General features: G+C 53.5%; 2 protein-coding genes across 3 annotated transcripts in view; one reads left to right on the forward strand and one right to left on the reverse strand.

The window, feature by feature from the left end:
* The window catches only part of TTC7A (tetratricopeptide repeat domain 7A), a gene marked incomplete at its 5' end in the record, with an annotated part of 122,181 nt that extends 112,805 nt beyond the window's left edge, over nt 1–9,376 (forward strand). The window contains one exon of one of the 2 annotated variants that reach the window (XM_082672000.1): nt 7,175–9,376. In XM_082672000.1, the coding sequence (XP_082528126.1) occupies nt 7,175–7,396 (222 nt within the window). In that variant the 3' untranslated portion in view covers nt 7,397–9,376. The remainder of the gene's footprint in view (nt 1–7,174) is intronic. The other variant, XM_082672001.1, reaches the window with a different exon arrangement.
* Nucleotides 9,377–20,333: 10,957 nt separating this feature from the next.
* STPG4 (sperm-tail PG-rich repeat containing 4) overlaps nt 20,334–20,668 on the reverse strand; it is a gene marked incomplete at its 5' end in the record, with an annotated part of 42,134 nt that continues 41,799 nt past the window's right edge. The window contains one exon of the mRNA XM_082672744.1: nt 20,334–20,351. The remainder of the gene's footprint in view (nt 20,352–20,668) is intronic.

Genomic DNA, 20,668 nt, shown 5'->3' on the forward strand with positions numbered 1-20,668 from the left:
CACGGGACAAGGGTCATTGGCCCAAATTTCCTTGTGCTGTTGGGTGGCCCGTGGTGCCAACAGAGCTGCCTTTGGGGTTGCCTCTGGGCTGGGGTGGTTTCTAAGCCCCCAGTATCACGTCTGGAGGTTGGAGCACAGCATTCGAGTATGACTGAGCTGGACTTGAGTTCCACTTTGCCTGCACTCACATTCAACCTTGGCCAAGTTCTTCAACCTCCCAGAACCTCAGTGTCCTCCTCTGTAAAATGGGACTCGTGACGCCAAGCACCGAGGGCTCGTTAGGATCAGGTTAAAGAATTCTGTAAGTTAATGGCCCAGTAGCCAGGGTTACTTTTACCTTTATTGATTTAATTTATTTTTTATATTGGAGTATGTTTGATTTACAATGTTGTGTTAGTTTCAGGTGTACAGCAAAGTGATTCAGTTATACATATACACATATCCACTCTTTTTCAGATTCTTTTCCCATTTAGGTTATTACAGCATATTGAGTAGATTTCCCTGTGGTTTTTTAAGTCTCTGTTTTGTAAATACATTCATCTGTATCATTTTTTAAGATTGCACGTGTAAGTGGTATCATATATTTGTCTTTCTCTGCCTGACTGACTTTGCTTAGTATGATCATCTCCAGGTCCATCCATGTTGCTGCAAATGGCCTTATTTCATTCTTTTTTATGGCTGAGTAAATAGTCCATTGTATATATGTACCACATCTTCTTTATCCATTTTTCTGTTGGTGGACACTTAGGTCGCTTCCATCTCTTGGCTATTGTAAATAGTGCTGCAGTGAACATTGGGGTGCCTGTATCTTTTCAAATTATCGTTTTCTCTAGATATGCCCAGGAGTGGGATTGCTGGAGCATATGGTAGTTTCTGGTTTTAGTCTTTTAAGGAACCTCCATACTGTCCTCCATAGTGGCTGTATGAATTTACATTCCCACCAGCAGTGCAGGAGGGTTCCCTTTCCCCACACCCTCTCCAGCATGTATTGTTTGTAGATCTTTTGATGATGGCCTTCTGACCGGTGTGAGGTGATTCCTCAGTGTAGTTTTGATTTGCATTTCTCTGTGATTAGCGATGTTGAGCGTCGTTTCAGGTGCTTCTTGGCCATCTGTGTGTCTTCTCTGGAGGAATGTCCGTTTAGACCTTCTGCCCACTTCTTGACCGGGTGGTTTTTGCAGTTGAGCTGCATGAGCTGTTTGTATATTCTGGAGATTAATCCCTGTCGGTCGCATCATTTGCAAATGTTTTCTCCCATTCTGTGAAGTTGTCTTTTCATTTTGCTCATGGTTTCCTTTGCTGTGCAAAAGCGTTTACTTTTTCATTTCAAAGTGTGGCTCCCAGGCCAGGTTCAGATGCTCTTGGTTTGCAGAGGGCAGGGGATGCCCAGAGCCGAGCCCCAGACACTCATTGTAGCGAAGCCTCCCCGTCCTCTGAGTCCACCCAGCGACTCTGACCCAGGCACAGAGGTCTGGGACATCAGCCCCAGCTGCCCTGCGGGTGGGACAAGACTGTGCACAGTGCGAGGCCAGGCTGCCCCTGGCTGAGAGCGAGAGCAGCCGGCCCAGTGAGCTAGAGTCTGCGTTGAGGGACGAGGGGGATTTGAGACCCCCTCTTGCCGTCGCATATGTCAGGTGAGGCTCTGCAGCTAAAGGGGCGTGCTGGGCCCCGAGGCTGCTGGAGAGGAAGAGCAGGGAAGGCCAGGCTCGGGGAGGCCCTGCGCTCGGGCCCATAGTCTTGTTAGGCAGGTTCGGCCGCTGCTTCCTGACTTGAAGGAGGAAAGGTGTTCTGAGCGGCTGAGAAGTGAAACTCAGCACCCGGCCTTCTGGAGGTTCTCTGACGCTGGATGAGGCGGGCAGTAAGGTCTCTGGTTCCAGGGCCCCATGCCTCCGCATGCAGCACAGCCCGTCTGCTCTAGGCTTCTTCCTTGTTGGGCTTCCTGAGCCGTGGCAGAGGGCTGAGGGTCCAGGCAGCCTGAGGCAAGGGGAGGACCTGGAAGTCTTGCCTGCGCTCGTGAGCGGAGTCTCCCCAGCTCCAGTGGGGCAGGAATACTGCTGCTGTGGGGCAGGAAAGCTCAATAGGAATGTCTTCTTGGCCATGTGACCTCCTAGGTTTTATCGGGAGCTCTCTTCCTGGTCCCTCCGCAGTGCTGCCTGCGGTCTGCATTCCCTGATGGGGCAGTGGAGAAGGGAGGAGGGGTGGAAGGTGTGAGGGCGTGTCCCCTCAGCCTGGGCCTCCCGTGTCCAGCGGCCGCCCCCAGCCCGCCTCATGCCCACGACGGCACAGCCGCAGCACTGCCCCTGAGCCCGCGCCCCGGGCTCGCAGAGGCAGGTCCCCCTGCCTCTGACCCAGGACTTTAGGCAAACCGTAGGCCAGTGTGTGGACTCCTGAAGTCCACAGCAACCCTGATGAGGAAGTGGGCGGGAAGCTTTCTGGCAGTGGCACAGACTCAGCTCAGAGCCACGGTTAAGCACTGTTGGCTTAATTTAACCCCAGAATCAATGGTCGGAAAGACATGTCTGGAGGGTGTAGCAGGGTTCAGGTCTTTCCCCTTGTGCAGAAGGCCAGCACACCCCTTGGGCTCCTGCTTAGAGAGGAGCATCTGCCATGGGGTCCCCCTCTCGCTGCCCATCACAGGGTGTTCACTTCTAGAATCCAGAGTCCAGAGGCCTCGCTGCAGCCTCCTGACCTGGCCCCTTGGGCCTGGCCGTGCTCCAGGGTGGGCAGAGCCCCCAGCCAGCCCAGAGCCTGAAACCAACCTGAAAAGGCCCAGCCCCCTGCCTAGAAGCGGGACTGGCAAGACCCCCCTCCCCCGCAGGCCGTGCCCGCCCTCTTACCAAGCGGTGCTTGTCCTTGAGCCTGGCTGCGGCCCTCTGCAGACAGACACCACCCCCAGCCGAGGGGCCCGCTGGTGTTCATGACATGTCACCTGTGGAGGCCCTAGGAGGAAGGGACAGGCGTGAGTTCTGGTATGTGAAGAGCACAGCCACCTCTGCTGCCCCAGAAGCCCCCTAGCTAGGCTGGGCTCTGAGTGAGTCTGGGGGCTCTCTGGGCCGAGGCCTCTTCCTGTGAGAGCGCCAAGGGGAGCTCTGGGTGGGAGCTCATCAGGCCTCAGGTGGGTCTAGGAGTCATACCCTTCCCCACAACAAGGAGGTAGGACCAGCCTGTGGGCCGGGAGCTGCCCCAGCTCCAGGAGGGATGTGGTGATGTGTGGGCTAGGTTCTCAGCCGGGACAGATTCCTCATTCCCAGTGTGGTTGGACAGGTAGGGGCTGACACACCTGGGAGGATCCGGGAGTGCACACGGAGAGAGTTGTGAGCTCGGCTGGAATGTGGGCCTCCCTGAAGGGTGTGTCAGCCCCCCTCCCCTCCCATCCCCGCCCCTGGGGCAGCCTCAGAGGTGGTCCTGCCCTGGGCTCCTTCCTGCAGCCCCATGGTCCCCAAGCAGGGGGCTCCAGGGACCGGGAGACTCCAGCAGCCTCCAGCTGATTCCTGGCTTCCCAGCTGGAAAGGCTGTTATAGAATCCCAGGAATGTGCCTTGAGCTCAGAAAGAAAATTCCCAAAATAACTTCTATAAATACTTGAGGGGAGGGGTGGGGAGGGAGCCCTCAGCCTGGCCTGCAGCTGGCCTAGCAGTCAGGGCTGCTTCCCAGGGCCGCCCTCCCCCCAAAGAAGAAAAAGGCTCACACAGCAGGACCTTCCTGCCACCCCTCCCCTCTGGGGTACAGCGTCAGGCACTGAATCAACCGGATGAGATGGTGTGCAGTGGTAATTCTCCAAAAGGCAGGTAGGACCCCCGCTCCCCTTCATCCCCATCCCAGGCTGTGGCTTCTGACCCCCAACCTGTACTTCCCCAGAGAACCTGGGCTCCTAACAGGGAGCGTCCCTTCAGAGTCTCCACACAAACCGGAGACCAGACCCTAGCCAGGGAGGCGGCCCTCAGAGTGCCTGCCTTTGTGGCCCTAAGCAGGTCACTAAGTACGCATAAAGGCCTCCGGTGTGCCTGGCTTTGCACCCGCGACCACCACCATCCCCCCAAACTCTTGTGAGCTGCTGTCCTGTGGGAAATCACGGAGCAGGCAGGAGCCGGGGACCCTGTCTCTCTCAGCCTACGGGGGTGGGGTCAGGGATGGCGTTCGAGAGCTACAGTGAGGAGCATACCCTCCAGGCGCTGGTGTGGCAGCACGTGCTGCCCTTAGGCAAGAAAGACAGACTTCCTAGAGGAGCAGGGTCCTGTCAGATGAGATGAGGCCAGATGCTCCCTCCCTTCCTGAGATCCAGGAAGGGAGGGAAGGAAGAAGGAATGGACGACCTCGGGAATTTCTGGGGACTCCCCCACAGCCCTGCCCCTCCCTGAGCTCCGGTTATAGGCGCCGTCCTCCACCACCATCAGTGACTCGCACTTCTTTCTAATCCCTGTGTGGGCAGCACCGCGATGGCATCTCCCAGGTCAAGTGTCAGAAGCTGAGAGTCACTTAGCAGGTCTGGTCTCCTCTCTCGACACAGGGAGGGAAGGAGTCAGCCGGGATATTTGGATGGAATTGAGACCAGTTCTGTGTTCCCACCATCTCCCTGGAGACCTGTTCTCGGGGGCAGCTGGGGGTGGGGTGACTGACGGCAGGCCCTCGGCTCAGCGCCGGGCTTTGGGAGAGCAGGTGAGACCTCACATCCTCCTGGGGCAGGGCCCTGCCCAGTTGTCAGGCAGCAAACAGCTCTGAGTTGCTACCAAACATGTACCCAACGGGCTGGTGTCTCGGGCAGGTGGCAGCAGATCCTGTTACAGGCCCTGGGCCTCCAGACCCCAGCCTGACCCCGGTGTCTCCTTTCAGGCTCTGAGGTCAGCACCCCAGGGTGGGGGGGATGTGATCCAACCCCACGCCAGCCCACACAGTCTTCCCTCACAGGGAGCCTTGCCCTCCAGATCTTCTTTGCCCTCCCTGCCCCTCCACCCAGGACCCTCTGTTCATCCTGGGGACACTTCCACTTGCTGTCAGCCCACCATGCACCCTGCTCTATAATTTCAAATTCATCCTTGCAGAACCCTCACAATAGCCTACGAGGTAGGACTGTTCTAGCCCCTGGTTTACAGACGAGGGAACAGCAGCTCAGAGAAAATGGGCCACTTCCCCATGGTCTTGGCACTTGTCAGTGGCACAGCTGGGATTCCAACCTGGCCAGGTCTTCCGGCTGTGTAGCCCTGGGCTGTTTTCCTCTACATAGAACATACAGAGGAGCCTGCCACAAACCTCCTAAACCAACACACACACACCCTGTTCAGCCTGCAGACACATCTGGCCCCTTCCCAAACACCTACACACTTCTTGAGATCAGGGGTTTTCAGGCTTGTTTTTAGCTATAAAGCCCTCTTTTCAAACAAAAATCTCACATGGAAGCTCAATATAGAAAACTTGGTGTGTAAAAGCCACTGTGGGCCCGCCCCCGCCCTGGGTGGCCCCGCTGGCCTTCCCCATCTGTCCTCTGTTGCTCCCCCATGGGCAGCACTCACAGGGCTCAAACCTTCCATTTTTGGTGCTTAATTTTGGTGTCTGGCGGCCTGTTGTCTCGCCTTCCTGCCCTCCTCCTCGTGGGCCCTGTTCCATCATGAGCTGCTCAGGGTCCAGCTCCCAGGCCATGTGGACAGAGCAGCTTGGCCTGGAGCCCTGCTGGCCAGACTGGACACTGCCCATTGGTCCTGGACAGCCCTGAGTCAGCACTGCACCCATCTGGCCAGATCCAGGAGCCCTGCCTGAGGCTCTACCCTGCCCCTGGTTCCCCTGCCCTCCTCCCCATCCCTGTGGTCCCCTGGGGACAGCTTCCCCCTCGGTTGAAGAGCTCCCCCCCCTTTCCCTCCCCCTGGCCACCAGACCGCCAGCCAGTGCCTTCAGAGAAGGAGGCTTTTCCTAGGGCTTCCTGAGCACCATCTTTCACTCTTGCCTAATTGGTCGTATTCCAAGCCCTCGGAAGACTTCATGAAATCAGCCATGTGCATCTTCCCCAGTGGGTCTCCATAGCAACGGAGGGCCTAACTCTGGGGAGTGCGGCGAGGAGGAAAATGTTCCAGCTAAAAATGTACATGGCCGTCAGTGGGCGGGCACCCGAGAGGGGGCTCCTGGCACACGGAAGGCAGCTCCCCACCCCCATTCCCTGTCCAGGAAGTCGCTGTTGTTTGGGCTTTACCTCATGTCTGAATGAGAGGATGCCCCCGCCCCCCACCGTGCTGCGATACTGTGGCACCTTTGAGGGCTGGGACACAGATTAGTGGGAGGGTGCAAAGCAGTCTTTCTGGGACTGGAGGTCGAAAGAGGACCCTGGCCCTTCCCCCCCACCTCCCCACACCCCTCCCAGTGTGGGTGGACGTAGGGGGGACAAGGTGCCAGTTTCACTTCCCAACTCGGTGACAATTCCTGTCACTTCCTCTGTCTCTCCAAACAACAGGGCCAAGCTTCCCAGGCCCCTCCCAGAGGCCCTCCTTTCACCCAGCATCTGTCCCTGGTTCCCCGGCCATCTGACTCTCCTCCTGCGACCCTCACCCGCCTGGCCAGGCTGGGATGGGCTTTAGGTCCCAGGAAGACAGGCTACCGATGCGGGCACAGGAGCTGTCCATTCACCCACAGGCTTGAGGTCCTCCCCAGGCCTGTAGTGCACACTCCTTGGTCTCACAGGTCCCTGGGGAGAAGGGCAGCGCCACAGTGCAGCCCGGGGCCTTGGGGTAACAGATCCGTTGACTGAGAGCTCACACACATCAGGCACGGTTCAAGTGCTTTGCCTCTACTGTCGTGTAAACGTCATAACAACCCTAGAGGTGGACACAGTGGTCTTTCCCATTTACAGATGAGAAAACTGAGGGCCAGAGAGGGGTGACTTGCCCGGGATCCCTCAGCTGTAATGGGGAGACCCGAAGCCAGGTCTGCTGACCTTAAAGCCCAACTCCTGGGGCAAGGAGGATCAGAGCTGCCACAGTGGGTGACCGGGGAGGCCGGGCTGGAAGCAAGGCTGGGACGGACACAGGGAGGATTTGCATGGGTCAAGGGCACGGTCACTTGACAGTACCCGAGCCTGAGACGCAGGGCCCTCTCTGGCTCGTGGCTGTGCTGCTTCCACTCCTTACCCCGATGGCCAGGATGCCCCTGCCCCAGGACAGCCTCACTCACCCCACCCTGTGCTTGCTCCCCAGGGTGTGATGCTGAGTCAGCTGGGCCATAAGAGCCTGGCCCAGAAGGTGCTACGGGACGCCGTGGAGAGGCAGAGCACCTGCCACGAGGCATGGCAGGGCCTGGGCGAGGTGCTGCAGGCCCAGGGCCAGAGCGAGGCCGCCGTCGACTGCTTTCTCACCGCCCTCGAACTGGAGGCCAGCAGCCCAGTGCTGCCCTTCTCCATCATCCCCAGAGAGCTCTGATGAGGCCTCGCAGCTTTGGGGAGGGAGGGAGCTGCCCAGCGGGCCGGCGGGCAGCAGGGAGCGTGGGTCAGGGGAGGTACGGGGCCTCAGGGCGATACATCTCTAGGGAATGTGTCTGCAGGCTGCAGCCCTAATTCTCTTCGCCTCCCCCCGCCACCCCCGCTTTCCCTCCAGGGCCAGCTGGGACTGGGAGCTGCTCATCTGGAGCAGGGTGGACCAGGTCTGCATCAAAAACAAATCCCTTGTTCCTTGGGACTCAGACTGCATGGAGTTTGTGAGCAAGGAAGTAGCTGGGAGGCCACATCAACACGGGGGACGCTCCCCAGTGTATCTGGGCATCATCTAAATGCGCAGGAAGGGTCTGTGAGGCTTGGGGACCCCCCCCGCCCCGTCTAAAAGCCCCTGTACTGTACCTGCCACCCTCCTTCAATATCTCTGACCCTGGATTTCCCGGCTTTGCACAAGCTTTAGTCTCGAACCTCAGCTCTCTGCTCCCCACGCCAAAGATGAGCTGCCCTTTGGCTGGGCCAAGAGGGTTCTCCTGGGTTCCTTCCTCGGCCCCTCGGGAGGCAGTCTGCTTGAACCCTCAGTGACTTAGAGTCATGGTGACTGGACTTGTTCCCCAAGAGCGCTAGTGGGGGAACCTCACAGCTGTACTTCACCACCTGCCCTCAGCAGGCCTCGGTGCCTGGGGGAGCCCCCTGGCCCTGGCCTCACACCCCACTCTCAGGTCGTGCCCAGGGCAGTCATGGCTTGAAGAATCTGCTGGCAGGCAGGAAGAGGACGGACCTCTGGGTCCTCTCCCAGGTTTAAGTTAGTGGACAGTGCCTGGCCGTGCCCCTCTTTGCTTGGGCCCGCCTTTAATCTTCCCCTCTGTTGCCAAGTGCCTCTGGGGCCTCTGGTGTCTGGCCAGGGGCACTCAGTTCTGGGCCTAACTAAACTTCCATTTCTGCCCACCTCCACCTCTCTAGAAACGGGCCTCAGCCACCTCCTCAGGCCCTGGGCTGTAGCCCCTAGGATACAAACATGGCCGCTGGACCCAGCCCTTCCTTGCATCAACACCTCATTCCTTCAAGCCTTACCTTTCTGGGCAATGGGTACAGTGTAGCTCCCTCTAGGGGTTATAATGTGGAGACTGGCAATCTCTAGGACTGCCCTTAACACCATCCACAGCCCATTTTCACCTCAGGCTCTCTTGGGTGACCCAAGCCCCGCCCTAGCCATTCGGTTTCCCCTGCCTGGGGCCAAACAGAGCCTGTAATTAGAGACCCAAGGAAGGGCCGGAGCCTAGCCCCTCCCTGGTTGTGCAGGCCTCTGTGTATGTGACACCCGTCTCTACCGAGGTCCTGGGGGTGCTGGTGGGTGGTGTCTTCCCTGCTGCGTGATACTCTTGGAACTCTCCCCACAGGCCTATTGGGGAACTCCTTTCTTATCTGCACTTTGGGTTTCAGTTTTAAAGCCCCGTGTGGCGTATCTCTCACTTGAAGGTGTGTGGAAGGGTCAGCTGAGGGCTGCCCTGGCCCGTCAGAGCCCGGTCTGTTCCTCGGAGGCGAGGCAAGAGGCTGTTGGAGACCCACGCTCCTCCCAGCCCTGGCTCAGCACTCCACACCCCCAGGTGCCACCAGGGAGAGCCTGTGCCTCTAGCCTTCCCATGCCAGGCCAAGGGACACTGTAAGGACACCAGATCCTTCATCCCGCCTGGCTGAAGGATCTCTATATGTGTATGTATGTGTATAAATATATATATATATGATAGAGATCTATTTTTATTCTGGAATTCTGTTAGAAAAAAAATAAGAAAAAGCAAATGCTGTTGGTTTACATTGGGATGCCCAAAGATGGTGGTAGTGAGTCCTTGGTAATAGGAAAGGCAAAGGCAACAAATGCATTTTGACTTGAAGCATTCCTTTTAGGAAGCCTCAGCGGGGCTGGGCAAGTTGCTTGACAATTCAAAATAAAGGTCTTGAATAAAGAGGCCCATGAAGGGAAAGCAGGTTTGTGTGAACCAGTGTGTTCATTTATCTACCAGGTACCCATGGGACAGGCCTTGAGGGAGGGAGCCCTGGAGAAGAGGCAGAGGCCTGAGAGGTCATGAAGGCCGGGGCGGGGACGCACAGGTGGGGAGGGCAGTGGGAGGGAGGGGCCCACTGAGGAGATTGTGATGAGTGCCTGGGGAGGGGACTAAAGACCTAAATTTAAGGCCAGACACTATCAAACTCTTAGAGGAAAACATAGGCAGAACACACTATGACATAAATCACAGCAAGATCCTTTTTGACCCACCTCCTAGAGAAACTAAAGACCTAAATTTAAGGCCAGACACTATCAAACTCTTAGAGGAAAACATAGGCAGAACACACTATGACATAAATCACAGCAAGATCCTTTTTGACCCACCTCCTAGAGAAATGGAAATAAAAACAAAAATAAACAAATGGGACCAATGAAACTTCAAAGCTTTTGCACAGCAAAGGAAACCATCAACAAGACCAAAAGACAACCCTCAGAATGTGAGAAAATATTTGCAAATGAAGCAACTGACAAAGGATTAATCTCCAACATTTATAAGCAGGTCATGCAGCTCAATAACAAAAAAACAACCCAATCCAAAAATGGGCAGAAAACCTAAATAGACATTTCTCTAAAGAAGATATACAGACTGCCAACAAACACATGAAAGAATGCTCAACATCACTAATCACTAGAGAAATGCAAATCAAAACTACAATGAGGTATCACCTCACACTGGTCAGAATGGCCATCATCAAAAAATCTAGAAACGATAAATGCTGGAGAGGGTGTGGAGAAAAGGGAACCCTCTTGCACTGCTGGTGGGAATGTAAATTGATACAGCCACTATGGAGAACAGTATGGAGGTTCCTTAAAAAACTACAAATAGAACTACCATATGACCCAGCAATCCCACTACTGGGCATATACCCTGAGAAAACCATAATTCAAAAAGAGACATGTACCAAAATGTTCATTGCAGCTCTATTTACAATAGCCCGGAGATGGAAACAACCTAAGTGTCCACAATCGGATGAATGGATAAAGAAGATGTGGCACATATATACAATGGAATATTAGCCATAAAAAGAAACGAAATTGAGTTATTTGTAGTGAGGTGGATGGACCTAGAGTCTGTCATACAGAGTGAAGTAAGTCAGAAAGAGAGAGACAAATACCATATGCTAACACATATATATGGAATTTAAGAAAAAAAAAATGTCATGAAGAACCTAGGGGTAAGACAGGAATAGAGACACAGACCTACTAGAGAATGGACTTGAGGATATGGGGAGGGGGAAGGGTAAGCTGTGACAAAGTGAGAGAGAGGCATGGACATATATACACTACCAAACGTAAGGTAGATAGCTAGTGGGAAGCAGCCGCATAGCACAGGGAGATCAGCTCGGTGCTTTGTGACCACCTAGAGGGGTGGGATAGGGAGGGAGAGGCAAGAGGGAAGAGAGATGGGAACATATGTATATGTATAACTGATTCACTTTGTTATAAAGCAGAAACTAACACACCATTGTAAAGTAATTATACTCCAATAAAGATGTAAAAAAAAAAAAAAAAAAGCCTTGCAGAGGCGTGGCCAAAGCCTGGAGGGGGGTGGGAGGCAGCAGGGGGCGTCCAGACAGGGCCAGAGACCCCTGCTGCCTCCAGAGCCTGGCTGGGAGAAGCCAGGGCCAGACGTGCCACCTGAACAGGAGAGACTGCCCCAAAGGCACTGCCAATGGTGCAGCTTCAGCACCTGGGGGAAAACGCCAGGGTAGGGGTGTGTGCTGAGAATCCAGGCCACATCCAGATCAGCCACCTGCTCTGAGAAGTCCACACCAATATTCTCCTAATGGAAGTTATGCCACGTACAAATACACTATATAAAATGTGTACCAAATGATGACATCAGTTTACACAGAAGCCCTGTTTTCTTCGTGCACCCCAAGGGATTATCTGATGGACCCCCAAGGCTGCACCCACACGGTCTGAAGACAGCTGCCCTTAAGGCTTCCCCTCGAACTCAGGGCCTGGCTTAGACAGAGCTGCCCGCTCAGCACCCTGGCCACCTCCACCCTGATCCTCAGCCCTGTTACTGGGGTTACGGTTTTGCTGTTAGTGAGAAAGGGCCCTTCTTGGAGCTCCTGGGTGCCCAGCTTTGACTTCCCTGTGATACTTTTTTAGAAAACACGTTCAGTCTTTAGTGGTTTAACAATTAGTATCAGATTACTTGTCACACACCCTCGTCTGCCAGCTCACGGCCCCCTGGGGTGAGAATTAAAGGCTGCTTTAGGCTATAGATGGTGTCACTTGTCTGCCAGCCTGGGAGAAAGGCCTAGAAAAGCTCATCCTACAAGGACAGGACGAGGGAATCTGGAGGGAGGGAGGGGCAAGGAGGGGCGGCCTTCCTGTCCCTGAGGAGGGCTTTGCTGAGCTGACCTCAGGGTGGTCAGATGTTGGAAAGTCAGGCAGTGGTGGAGACCCAGGCGCTTCCTGACCTCCAGCTCCCCATCTGCGGACCCCTCATTCACACTCGAGCCCTCCCTGGAGAGGGAGGGGGCAGCCCCGTGTCCAGCCCATTGTACCAACATGAGGGCTGGAGTTTGGGGCTGAGTGTCGGCTGCACTGTCACCCCCATGGACCTCCAGCCCACAGCCCTGCAGTATTAATAGTGTTTATCTGCAGGCACAGGTATGAATGGAATTTCAGCCACCACCCCCAGACTCCTACCAAAGTACTCACTGTTGCATTCACACCCCGACCCCGAGCGCTCAGATGTCACTGTGCAAATATTTCTTGGCCTGGTTTTCGGGAAGCATCCAGCTAAACAAATATCCCCCAGCCCGTGCTGCCAGCTCTTGATGACAACCCACAGTCAGAGAGCCTCACGCATAAGCAACCTGTGGGACCACCCCCACGTGGTGCAGACTTGGACTCTGGAAGCTAGGGAGGTCCTACTGGCAAGGTATCCCATGCCAGAAACTCCTTCGAATTTTCATCAAGCTCTCTCAGTTGCGAAAAGCAGAGACCCACTCAAGGTAGCGCCAGGAAAGAGACAAGGGGGGTTCCCTGGAGCCCTAGGGCAGGGACCGCAGTGCACAGATATGGGGCCGAAGCAGCCATGCATCCATCTTTGGTGATGGAGTCAGCACCCAGACTGAGCTCGAAGGCCACTCTACCACTGGCTGGCCCTGTGCCCTTGAGCAAGTGACCTACCCTCTCTGTGCCTGTCTCCTCATCTGTAAAGTAAGGATAATCCTGGAATAGTGCCTGCTTTGTGGACTGTCATGATGATTAAGTGAGAAAAAACATGGAAAGAGCCTAGAACAGTGCCGGGCCCATAATAACCACTGGATACCTGTGTGATGATTTTCTCTGCCCCGCCTCTTCCCTCCTCCTCTCCCTGCTGGCTGACCTCGCTCACTCAGAGATGCTGCCATGGGACTACGTTCAATCTACATACCCTGGCTGGCCTTCCACCTCCAGTGCTGCAGTGACACCCCTCTGTGCATCTGAGCTTAGATTCTTGGATGAGACGATCCCACTGGTCCCGCTCATTTTTCCATGGGTCCCTAAGAACAACCAGCTGTGACCAGGGGATGGGCCTCAGGACACAAAATATGGCTGCCTGAGCAGCTGGAGTTCCGGGTGAGCAGTAACGGGCCCCTTCTGAGACCCTGCATCAGCCCATCATTCCCTCAAGCCTTGCCCTCCTGGGCACTCGGTACGATGCAGGTCCCCCCGGAGGAGGAAGACAACAGAACTCACACCCCCTTGAACACCCACCCCACCCCTTCCCTATCATTGTCACTTATGGTACATCATGGGGGCTCCTGTCCTGTCTCTTCTCTTGATAGCAATGACAATCCTAACATTCTCCCTCTACTATACTAGGCATAAGGCACTTTGCTTATCGGTGGACTCTCTCTCCGACACTGCTCCTTTGGTAGTCAACAACCTAGGGAAGTGGGTTTTGTCCCCATGAAAGGTGACGAGACCATGACACCTCCACTTACAGCTAGGAATATGGCAAAGCTGAGAGTAAGGTCCTCACCCACAGAGCCAGCACCAGCTCACAAGACGATGGGAGAGAGGCAGGCAGTGCCCGTCACTGAAGCAGCAGAATGACTAGGAATCCTCCAGCAGGGGAGAACGGCCGATGCTCAGTGCTACCTGCCACCCTAGCCCCTTCTGCAGCCGGAGAGGAGGTTCCTTAAACAGAGACCACTCAACAAGCTGGAAAGTCCCCCAAAGAGCAAGAGGGTTCTCAAGATGCCAGGCAACCCGGAAACAGGAAAAGGTCACCATGGGAGCTGTGCGCCGGGCCATGTGACCCCACTGTCCTGCCCACCAGCTGACTGAGCCATGGGTGGTTTCTAGAACCAAAGTTCCTCCTCTGTGCACTGGCCCACAGCCTATGAGGTGGCCTGGGCATCCCACACAGAGACCCCCAGACTGGTGGTGACCGTCCCTGCTCTCTCACACTCTCACTCATTCTCTTCCCCCCTTAACTGTCTCTCTGGAATTTGGCAAGAAGTTAAGTCATTGTGGGCCTCTTTTAAAAACATATTTTTTTCCGAACCATCTGAGAATAGGTTGCATAAATCATGCCCCTTTACCCCTTAGTAATTCAGTGTGTTTTCGCTAAGAACAAAGGTCCTTGTCTTACATAACCACAGCACAGTTCACAAATGAGGGAATTTAACCCCGACACAGTATTTTTCTCTCCTCTCCCGTCCATATGCCAGTTTGTCACCACTGCTCCTTGTAGCACTGTCTTCCCCTGGCCGGGGTCACATATTCCACTTAGTTGTCACATCTCTTTAGTCTCCTTTAATGTGGAATGGTCCCTCCACCTCTCCTTGCCTTGCATGACAGTGCTGAAGGGTGCAGAGGGTCTGGCCTCTGCAGTGAGAGTTGGGACAGAGACAGAAGCAGTTGGTGGTGGGAGCAGAGGCTGAAAAGCAGCAGAAGCCAAGGGCCAGAGGCAAGAAGGAAGAACAGCTGGGCAAGAAGATAGAAAAACGCAGAGCAGGTGAATCTCCATAAAGATGGAGCTCTCCAATCAAAAGAAATGGATGCCCATTTTCAAGGGGGCAAAAGACGATGGACTCAAGAGAGCTCCATTCTATCCCAGACGCCCTTTCCAGCTCCTGCAGCCTGAAGTCAAGATTCCCATCTGAATCCTTTCCTCGGTCCTTGCAATGACCCCCTGATGACGTAAGGGACCTTGAGTGTGTTTGTTCCTGGTGGCCCTGCCCATCCCCAGAGAGGCACACTCTCCTTCCCCAGGTCTCCTCTCAGTGTGCACCTGGAGACCAGCCTTTGGGGGTGGAGGGGCGCATGCCAGGGCACCCACCTATGGGGGAGGGGCTCTGACCCGAAGCAAAGGGGCACCAGTGGGCATGGCGAAAGCCCATCTCACAGGGGAGGGAAGGCAGTGCAGGAAGGTGAGGTGACCGGCCCGAGGCCTGCAGCCAGCAGGGCAGTGAGTGAGTGACACTCGGGCGGTCTGCATGCAAGAACCTCGGTCTATGGCATTCTTCCTGGGACACCCGCCAACCAGAGGAGGAGCGTGTATGCTGAAACGGGGATCAGAGCAGGCATAGGGACACTGTCACAAAGACTAACTGGCCTCAGGTGTCAGCTGTGACACCTGAGATGAGTCCCTTCTCTGTGCGGAGGTCAGAGCATAGGTGGCTTCCCCAGCTCCCCGTCCCCAGGTCTCAGCAGCTGGGGCAGTCTCTGTAACTGACTGTGACCTCCATGGCCTCAGCTTGGGCCCAGGAGGAGGCCGCTGCAAGCTCCCTCTCACCTGTCTCGTGCCCAGGAGCCCACAGCTCACTACCCGACCCCCAACAAGGCCCCCAGCTCACTGGCTGTGAGTGGGGCCCCCGACACCGCTCACACCCCTGAGAGCACCCCGCCAAGGGTGCAGGGGCTTTGACGGCTTGGCCCAGTGCAGGCTGGTGTGAGCTCACAGAGGGCCCCGGCAGTTGCTAGCCTGGGGCCAGTCACTCTCCTCCATCCAGACAGTGTCTCCTCTGAGCTGGGAACACCCCATCCTGGGCCCTCACCCTACCTGTGAGGGTGTCTCCTGTGCCCTCAATGACCCACACTCTCCCACGTCCACGCCACTCCTACTGGGCCTCTCTTCCCAGAATTCACCTTGTGCCCCTTCTTCTTCAAGACCCAGTTCCCACACCTCCCAGAAGTTTCTCTCCCTCCCTCCCTCCCCCCCTGCACCTCTCACCACTCACCTCATAGGACCCTTATGCTTTGTCAGAACACTCGGGCTGGCACACAGGCCCTGGGGGTTCTGCTTCCCAGGTGTGGCCCCCACATCCCACACACCTGGGCTCAGCCACACCTACATGTGCCCTCATGAGCGGGACACCAGCTGGCCTTTAGGGAGGCTCTCCTGCCAGTGGGAGGCTTGGGGTACAAATGTGGAGTAAAGCCACCTTGGCCCCACCCACCAGCTGACCTTAGCCTTCCCTCTTGCCCAGCACACACACCATCCCAGTGCTTCACCCTGGGGGTGCCTGGGACAGGGCTCTGAAGAGAGACCTTAGCCCTCCTGAGTCTGTTATGGCTGTTCAAGGACCTACAGTTGGTCTCAATCCATTATATTTTCTTAATAGAGTTACATGTATGTTTCATCCCATTGTAGAAGTTATTTTAGAAATACTCATGCATCTTTGCCATTAGGATCTTCATCTGCACTACAGACATGTGGGTCATTAAACACAACTTTCCAGAAGCTTCATTTTCATTTCCATATAAGATAGGGCACATTTAAATTTTTGGAATAACGTGGCTACTGGAGATTTTAACTGGAGCCATAAGTACCATATGTAAAACATTAGAAGCTTTCTCCCCCCGCCCAACCCCATTCCCCAGAATGTGACTTTTAATGTGACTGCTTTTTTATTTTTTACTTTTTTAACTTTTGGCTGCTCCTCACAGCTTGCAGGATCTTAGTTCCCCAACCAGGGATCGAACCTGGACCCACGGCAGTGAAAGTGCTGAGTCCTAACCACCGGACCACCAGGGAACTCCCAACGTGACTGCTTTTTAAGTGGTCTTAGAGAGCTTGTTTATAACATCTAACACCTACAATCCTAAGGTCAAACCTCCAGGAATGATTTCTAAAATCAGTACTAAGTTTCTTTACCTCCTCTTTTTAAAAACTTATTTCATCAGGTGACTTTTGTCAGCAAACACCAAAAATGGCTGATGATATTCAGGGTAACAGCCCTTCCCTAGACAATTCTTTGTGGTTCAAAATAATCAAAGGAACTTCCATAATATAAAAGATTTTATGAAACACAAAAGACCCCAAATAGCCAAAACAATCTTGAGAAAGAAGAACAAAACTGGAGGTATGACACTCCCTGACTTTCGGACTCTACTACAAAACTACAGTAATCGAAACAGTATGGTACTGGCACAGAGACAGTCACATAAATCAATGGAACAAAACAGACAGCCCATAAATAAATCCACAAACTTATGGTCAATCAATTTATGACAAAGGAGCCAAGAATATACAATGGGGAAAAGACCATCTCTTCAGTAAGTGGTGTAGGGAAAACAAGACAGCTACATGTAAAAGAATGAAATTAGAACACTTTTCCCACATCATATACAAAAATAAACTCCAAATGGATTAAAGACCTAAAGGTAACACCAGAAACCATAAAACTCCCAGAAGAAAACATAAGCAGAACCCTCTTTGACATAAATCATACCAATATTTTTTTGGATCTGTCTCCTAAGCCAAAAGAAATAAAAGCAAAAATAAACAAATGGGACCTAATTAAACGTAAAAGCTTTTGCACAGCAAAGGAAACCTATGACAAAACGAAAAGACAACCTACTGAATGGGAGAAAATATTTGCAAATTATATGACCAATAAGGGGTTAATATCCAAACTATATAAACAGCTCATACAACTCAACATCAAAAAAACAAACAACTTGATTAAGAAATGGGGGGAAAACCTTAATAGACATTTCTCCAAAGAAGACACACAAATGGCCAACAGGCACATGAAAAGATGCTCAACATCGTCAATCATCAGAGAAATGCAAATTAAAACCACAATGAGATATCACATCTGTCAGAATGGCTACCATCAAAAAGAACACAAATAACAAATGTTGGCAAGGATGTAGAGAAATGGGAACGCTCCTACACCGTTGGTGGGAATGTAAACTGGTACAGCCACTGTGGAAAACAGTATGGAAGCTTCTCAAAAAGCTAAAAATAGAACTACCACATGACTCAGCAATTCTCCTTCTGCATATATAACCAAAAAGAAAAATAAAAAACAAAAACACTAATTCAAAAAGATAAATGCACTCCAATGTTCATAGCAGCATTATTTACAAGTGCCAAGATATGGAAGCAACCTAAGTGTCCATCAACAGATGAAAGGATAAAGAAGATGTGGCACATATATACACAATAGAATACTACTCGGCCATAAAAAAGTGAAATTTTGCCATTTGCAACAACATGGATGGACCTGGAGGGCATTACGCTCAGTGAAATATGTCAGACAGAGAAAGACAAATACTGTATGATATCACTTATATGTGGAATCCAAAAACTAATACAAACTAGTGCATGTAACAAAAAAATAAAGAGATTCACAGATATAGAGAATGAACTAGTGGTTACCAGTGGGCAGAGGAAAGGGGCAAGATAGGCATAGAGGACTAAGAGGTACAAACTACCGTATATAAAATAAATAAGGTACAAGCATATATAGTACAACACAGGGAATACAGCCAATATTTTATAATAGCTATAAATGGAGTATAACCTTTAAAATTGTAAATCATTATGTTGTACACCTGAAACTTACATAATGTTGTATCAACTATACCTCAGTAAAATATAGTATTCAGTGAGTATCTACTATATGCTAACACTGTACTAGGCACCGGCAAATTCACCAATGCCCCAGTAGATGCCAACTCTATGATCTCAGAGCCTACAATCCAACGCTGGCCTCAGGCAAGGATCTGGGGACTACTGGAGCCCTTAGGAGAAGCACCAACCAGCTTGGGGAAGACTGGGGAAGGCGAAGATAGCACAAGAAGGGCCACGGGAGAGCAGCATTTCAGGCAAAAGGATGCCTCACATCCCCCCAGCTACAAGTTCGATAGATGGTGTGGAATACTGAATAACGCCCTCCCGAAGGTGTCCCTGTCTAATCCCCAGAACCTTAGAATATGTTCTTTCACATGGTAAAGGGACTTTGCAAACGTGATTAAGTTAAGGGTCCTGAGATGGGGAGAGTATCCAGGTGGGCCCAATATAATAAGGAGCCTTACAAGAGGAGAGGAAACCAGGTGGGTCAGGGTCAGGGTCAGGAGTGGATGTGATTGTGGGAGCAGGAGTTTGCAGTGATTTGAGGAAGCGGCCCTGAGCAACAGAGTGCAGGTGGTCTCTAGAAGCTAAAGAAGAGAAGAAAATATTCTCCTCTCAGAGCTTCCAGAAAGAGACTCCTTCTGGAACCAGCCTGCCAGCACCTTGACTTTAGCCCAGTGAGACTGATTTGGGGACCCCTGACCTCCTGAACTATAAGAGAATAAATTTGTGTTGTTTTAAGCACCAAAGTCTATGGAAATTTGTTACAGCGGCCATGGGAAACTAACAGATGGTCAGTTTCCACAGTGAGCTACCCCGGGCACACAGGTTCTCTGCAGTCCAGCTCCCATGCCCAGCCCAGGACGGGCTGGGGATTAGAAGCCTCAACAGCTGTGACCCTGCCTGGCGTGTTTCCAAGCATCTCCTCTGGTCCTGATGAATAAGAGAAGCTCCAGCAACTTCCTTGCTCTGTGATGGCCCTCAGTTACCATGCAGGACCTCTGAGCTCTGGGACTTCAGAAAGGGGGTGAGGGGACAAAGGCCAGCCCTCATCAAGCCCAGAGCTCTGTTTGTGACCTGCACAGCTCCAGTGCACTGCTTTGCCATCCAACCCTGCCCCCGCCCAGGTCGCTCAGTTCCCTGGCTCCCCACCCCCATCCCCCGGAGCCCACTCTGCTGACCAGAGATGCAGTGTCACTGGGCCTGAGCTCCCTTCCTGCCTACACTTCTCAGGGACTAAGCCACACTCCGACCCAAAGCAGCCACATTGCCACCTCCCTCCCCTGATGGGCCTCTCTGAGCCCCTATCTCTCTTCAGAAGGGTGACACACTTTTCTAGGCTCTAATAGAGCTAAGGGTGCTGTCAACAAGGCAACGCGAAGCACCTGCTGAGAGACATCCTCCACGCGTCCACCCCCCCCCCCCCGGGCCTCCCCTTCCTCTGGCTCCTCCTCCTTGTGTCCGCCGCCCCCCGCCCCCCCCACCCGCCTACTCGCCACCCCCAACATCCAGGCCTCCGTCAGCCTTGGCTCTTCCTGCCATCCAGAGTCGCCCCTTCTCTGGGGAGACGGTTGGCAAGCCGGACCAGCGTCTGGGTCTCTGGCACTGGCGCCCACAAGCCCACCCGGTCCCTGCGGCCTTGAAACCGGAACCCAAACCCCTCCCTTTGGGCCTGGCAGGCTCTGTATGCCTGCAGCCCCGCCCTTGGCCAAAGCCAAAGATCTGTGAGAAGCCCCGCCAAGAGTCAGGCTGGCGAGAGGTGCCTGAGTTCAAGGGCCCTGCTGACCTCTCCACGCAGAATGACCTCCACCGGCAACGTTCCAGGAACTTACTTCGCTCAGACCATCCGGCCCGGCGCCATCCTCTTTCCTTAGGACTCAGCCAGATGGTAACACGGACCAACCTCTTCTTAGCTGGAGCGTGACTTCCTAGGGCAACGGGAAGTCTTCTTAAACCTTCAGGGGTGGGGGGAACTACCTGTGGCCCCGCCCAGAGTTATTGGTGATTGGTGCCTTCACACCATCTCAGCAGCTGTTCTCAGCCTTAGCTGACCATTGCAATCACCTGCGGGGGGGGGGGGGGACGCGGAGGCACATTAGAAAAATCCCGGGCCTGAGTCCTACCCAAGAGAGTTTGATGTGATCTGTTTGGGCGCTGCCAGGCCCTGAGCTTTGTAAAGTCTCCCCCGGGGATTCTAAAATGCAGCTTAGAACAACTGATTCCGAACTTGTAGAAAGTGTTTTCAAGATAATAAGCCTTTCAAAGTAATCCTAGCCGCAGGGACCGGAGTCCAGGCAGCTGTGTGCTGCTTCGAGGCGGGTGGCACCGAGCAGGTGAGAGGTGATGCTGGAGGCCGGGCCGATCACCTGAGCAACCTATGG

This window comes from Grampus griseus (assembly GCF_964374135.1).
Source record: "Grampus griseus genome assembly, chromosome: 15".
Taxonomy (NCBI): domain Eukaryota; kingdom Metazoa; phylum Chordata; class Mammalia; order Artiodactyla; family Delphinidae; genus Grampus; species Grampus griseus.